Source organism: Gossypium hirsutum, chromosome D05 (assembly GCF_007990345.1).
Source record: "Gossypium hirsutum isolate 1008001.06 chromosome D05, Gossypium_hirsutum_v2.1, whole genome shotgun sequence".
Classification (NCBI taxonomy): Eukaryota; Viridiplantae; Streptophyta; class Magnoliopsida; order Malvales; family Malvaceae; genus Gossypium; species Gossypium hirsutum.
Window position 1 is genome coordinate 62,956,677 of NC_053441.1, and position 4,693 is coordinate 62,961,369.

Consider the following 4,693-nt stretch of genomic DNA (forward strand, 5'->3'; position numbering starts at 1 on the left):
CTAAAAATCAAGCATTAGCGGCGCTTTAAAAAAACCTAAGCCCTACGACACCGTTTTTTGGTATTCGGGGATTTTGTGGCGTTTTTTAAAAAGCGCCGCTAATGCTCAAGGTTTTAGCAGCGTTTTTTGTAAAGCGCCGCTAATGCTCAGTTATTTAACAGCGTTTTTTAAAATGCGCCGCTAATGCTAAGGGTTTTAGCGGCGTTTTTTAAAAAGCGCCACTAGTGATCGGGTCTTTAGCGACGTTTTTGAAAAAGCACCGCTAATGCTCAGGGTATTAGCGACGTTTTTTAGAAAGCGCCGCTAATGATCAGGTCTTTAGCTGCATTTTTAAAAAAGCGCCGCTAATGCTCAGGGCAATAGTGGCATTTTTGTTTCAAACGCCACAAATTTCTTCTGCAAAAAGGCACCATTTTTAATCATATTTTTTTATCCCACAATTTGAAATGAAAATCCCTCTTTTTTTATGCCCCTTCTTTTTCCCAAAATCGATCCCCCTCACCCTAGAAATCTTTCTTCTTTTTTTTCCCCATTTTATTTTTCCCAAACCATTTCTCCCCTCCCCCGATTCCCTTTATTTCGCCCCCCCAATTTCCCCAAATCGGCAGCCCTCACCCTAGAAATCTCTTCTTCTTCTTCCTGATTTTTTATTTCCTCAAGTCACTGTATCGATGAAGTGCCCCAAAGGAAAATTTATTTGGGTTTTTATTTTTCGAGAACTTTCTTTGGTTTCTCCATTAAAAATTGTTCATCTTCTTTTCGTTTTTTTTTACCCATTTCATTTGCATCGTCTCCGTTTGTCTGTCATCATGCACCTATTTTCCATCTTAGCTAATACGGTAAGCTTCTCTGAGAAAGCTTTCATTGGGTTCTGTAAACCAATATATTATGTTGATGCCTTCTGTAAGTTAACTTGAAGTTTGAAAGTTTTTATTCTTCATTGTGAAGGATGCCATTCTGTTACTTTTAGGGTAATACTTGATATTATACATTAATTTCTTTCAGGCTTTATATGCATCTGTGGATAAATACCTTCATGGTTTGTTTGGCCTTGCTAATGACCCTGCAGCAGAAGTGCGGAAATTGGTGAATAGTTTCTCCTTTTCTCTTGTATACTTGTTGTATTTATAATCCAACTTTTGCGTGGAATGATCTACTATAAATATTTCCTAATTTTCCTGTAATTTACTACTGAAGCCTATAAAAACTTGACATGAATTACTTGTCATTTCTGATTTTCTGATTTTCTGATTTCAGTATTTATATTGAATACAGCCTTAGAATCAGACATGCTTTGTCATCTAGTCTTTGGTGTTAATGGTTCTTGTCTTTTTCTTCTATAATGAAACTGCTGAAATGTTGGACCGTGCAAACATATATATCATGTAACTGAATACTATGAAAAGGCTGTTTTCGACTCTTTTCATGATTTCATCTGTATAACATTTCCATATTTTTAATAAAGCTAGTGATGAATTGTAGAAAGCTCTCTCATTTCTTCCAAGTTTGTGCATTGTCAGATCAATGTTTCCTTTTCTTTTTCTTGCCACATGATCAGGTTTGTGCAGCATTTGTTCAGCTAATTGAAGTCCGTCCATCTGTTATGGAGGTAGGATTGCAGTATATTGTAACATCTTTAGTTCCATATCATTCTCTTTTTAAGCCTGTTTACAAATCTGCATTTTGTTTTTTCTGATGTCACTTTCCATTATTTAACAGCCACATATGAAGAATGTAATTGAATATATGTTGCAAGTAAATAAGGACACTGATGATGAGGTGGCACTTGAAGCATGTGAATTTTGGTAACTTTCTTTGTTCAAGCCATTTTTAGTTTTTTCATGTCTCTGAAATTAGATCCTTCTTTTTCATTTTTATTTTCAGTTTTTTGCCTCTGCTTGTGTCACAATATATGGGTTGTTATCCGTACACCTTAATATGAATTTAAGCTAATATGGATAATAAAAATAAAAATAAAAAGAGAAAAAACAGAATTGAATAGGACATGGTCGCTTGCTAGCTTGCTTGCTTTTTTAGTCCTTACTATATCTGTAGTGGCAGCTACAATTATGAACTCATCATGTGATACTTGGATAGGATGTGAAAGGTATCTTAATTTTTATGCCTTGGAGAAAACAACAAGGAGATTGATCATCTATTTTAAAATTACTGTTGATAACACAGCTATTTAAAATGCCCCAAGAAGATTTCAACCTAACTCTTTTGATTTCACTTCTGTTATATATTATTTACACTTATTTGTCAACCAGTATCATAATTATATAGTGTTTTTAGTCATATATAATTATAGAATATGAATTACACCTCCAACCATTTTAATATGAGTAAATTAGTTTTTATACATTAGATTAAAGAGTAAATCGAGGCTTTCTATTAAAAATTTCATCTAATTCTATTGTTAAAAACTGATGTGGATGACAAAATAATCAAATAGTTGCACGTAATGTGTCATATATATATCTCATTTTAACATATATAAAATAATTTTTAACAAATAAAAATAAATAAAATTTTTAATAGAAAAAAGAACTTCTAATGCAGCTCTAATATATTAAGAAATTTGATTTTGGCTGAAAACAGGGATCAGTCATTCATGGAACAATTTGCATGTCGACTAAACAGACTCTCTTTTAAAGTCCCAAAGACAAAATGGCATTTTAGGGTTTCAACCTCTGACAATTCATATACATATATATGTATGTGTTATCTTCGAATGACTTGTTCCATCGCGTTATACTAAATGCTTTGATTAGACACATCAGTGCAAATATAAACATTTTCTTTGCTTCTCTTAATTCCAGGGTGCAGGGAATAGTTTTGGAACAAGACAACATAGACCCTATGGTATGTCCAGTAGTAATTTGTAGTTGTCCCCATCCCATTTATTTATTATTTTTCACATGCTTTATGCATTTGAAATTTTTATATTTAAAAAAATGGAATGAGAGAGTGCAAAAGGATAAGAAACCGATAAATATGAAATGGATATTAATGTGCAATGAAAATCATGTCATTTTCTTTGTCCCCTCCACATGTTTGTTTAGTTTTTACTAAAAATATTAATATCCCGTTGCTTAAATTGTACAAACCAATGCTCTTTTTAGAATGGCAGTACACCTTCAAGTAAAGATAGCTTATTGGAAGAATTCTTTCCAGATATATGCCTAGCAATATGGACTACAACTCCGTGGACTGCTCCAGCCAATGCTGGTATGTCTTCTTTGACGTTTCCCTGCATTTGCCTATATCACTGTCATACTTGTCCTTTTCAGCTTGTTAGACATGCATCTTACAGAAGTGTCGCATCCTTTCTTTAAGTTGGAATGGTGGTCTGTATGAAAATTATGGCACTTTTGGCTTCTTTTTAAAACTTGAGTAGGCATCTTATTTTGGGCCTTTTGGTAGTCTTTTGTCACCATTGAAAAGGTTTAAAGAGAGATTTTGGTACAAATATCCTATTAGGAAAATACGCTTGTAACCTATCTGATGTTTACAATAACTGATGTTTACAATAGTTTGGGACTTTTTTCACTTTTGATGTTGATGTGACTTCCTATCTGCATTTGGTACTAAGTAGAGCATGCTGGCATAATCTGTGTTCTATATGGATTGCAGCATCTTATGGGAGAAAAGCTATGTTGTTGTTGTCGTAATTGTAACACGTGTTATTGCTATTATTTTTTTGTATGGTAGAATTTGATTAGTGAATCTTTACTGCTATTACTCTTATTGATTATGTCCACTCTAAGGAGTATCTAAATAATTTTATGAAAATTTTGATGCCAATTTTTTATCATTACAACAAGTGTTATGTTGAATTTGTTGTATTCTGCATGTAGTTAACTTTTCCTCTGTTGCATTTATTTTCTAAATATTGATTTCATTTCTTGAAAATACCTGTTTTAAACTTATGACCAGATGGACTTTGTAATGAATGTTATGAAGAGATGAGCAGCCATGTACCTACTAGGCGTTCCTATCTTCTTTTGCCCGCTACAATTGTACCACTGGAAACTGTTCTATCATTGAAGCTCAAGTTCATGCTGTTACTGGCTGGTGCAGTTCATGAAGGTTTCAGGAGGGCTCGATGGAGGATCAGATCCACCTGCATTCCAGCGTGCTGAGAAAGAGAGACTGGCAAAATTATCTATTCAGGAAAATGCTAAAGTATGTTCTGTAATCATACTTTCTAAAGGTTTAAGGACAGTGAAAGGTTGAAAATCCTAATTGTAATCACTTGATATATTTTACTTTGCGAGAGCCATGTGGGCACTCAAGTTATTCTCTCACAATATACTTCTCTCCCTTCCTAATGTGCTAACCGATCTCTTATTTGTGTTATTAATTTATTATTTTAAATTCTAAAACTAAATTCATTAATTTTTATATTTAGTTTTAAAGTTAAAATTTTCATAGAAAATTTAATTTAAATAATATTTTTATTTATCCTTCAAAGTATATTTAAAGTTCAAATTTAAAAAATAAAACATAATATAATATTTATATAAAAATAAATATTTAAATAGATTTTTTTAAATGTTATGTTTTTAGCGGCGTTTTTGCGAGAAGCGACGCTAAAGGCTTGTTTTATAGAGGCGTTTGTGGCAAAAAGCGTCATTAAAGATCATGACCTTTAGCGGCGTTTGTGATAAAAAGCGCCGCTAAAGCTTGT

The 4,693-nt window shown here is 32.8% G+C and overlaps 1 protein-coding gene across 4 annotated transcripts; it reads left to right on the forward strand.

Annotated features, from left to right (window-relative positions):
- The first annotated feature begins 403 nt into the window (after nt 1–403).
- Nucleotides 404–4,342, forward strand: LOC107902187 (transportin-1). Of its 4 annotated transcripts, XR_005913154.1 has the most exons (8): nt 449–839; nt 1,006–1,086; nt 1,559–1,609; nt 1,720–1,805; nt 2,602–2,717; nt 2,823–2,865; nt 3,178–3,231; nt 3,940–4,098. XR_005913154.1 is itself a non-coding variant. In XM_041092429.1 (7 exons), exons 1-7 carry the CDS (start codon nt 672–674, stop codon nt 4,143–4,145), a joined length of 741 nt encoding a protein of 246 aa, XP_040948363.1. In that variant the 5' UTR covers nt 404–671; the 3' UTR covers nt 4,146–4,342. The 4 variants fall into 4 exon arrangements, 3 of the variants coding, with proteins under 3 accessions (XP_040948363.1, XP_040948365.1, XP_040948364.1); XM_041092429.1 differs by lacking the exon at nt 2,602–2,717 and having other exon boundaries at nt 404–839; nt 3,126–3,231; nt 3,940–4,342; XM_041092431.1 differs by lacking the exon at nt 3,940–4,098 and having other exon boundaries at nt 3,126–3,210.
- Nucleotides 4,343–4,693: the final 351 nt, after the last annotated feature.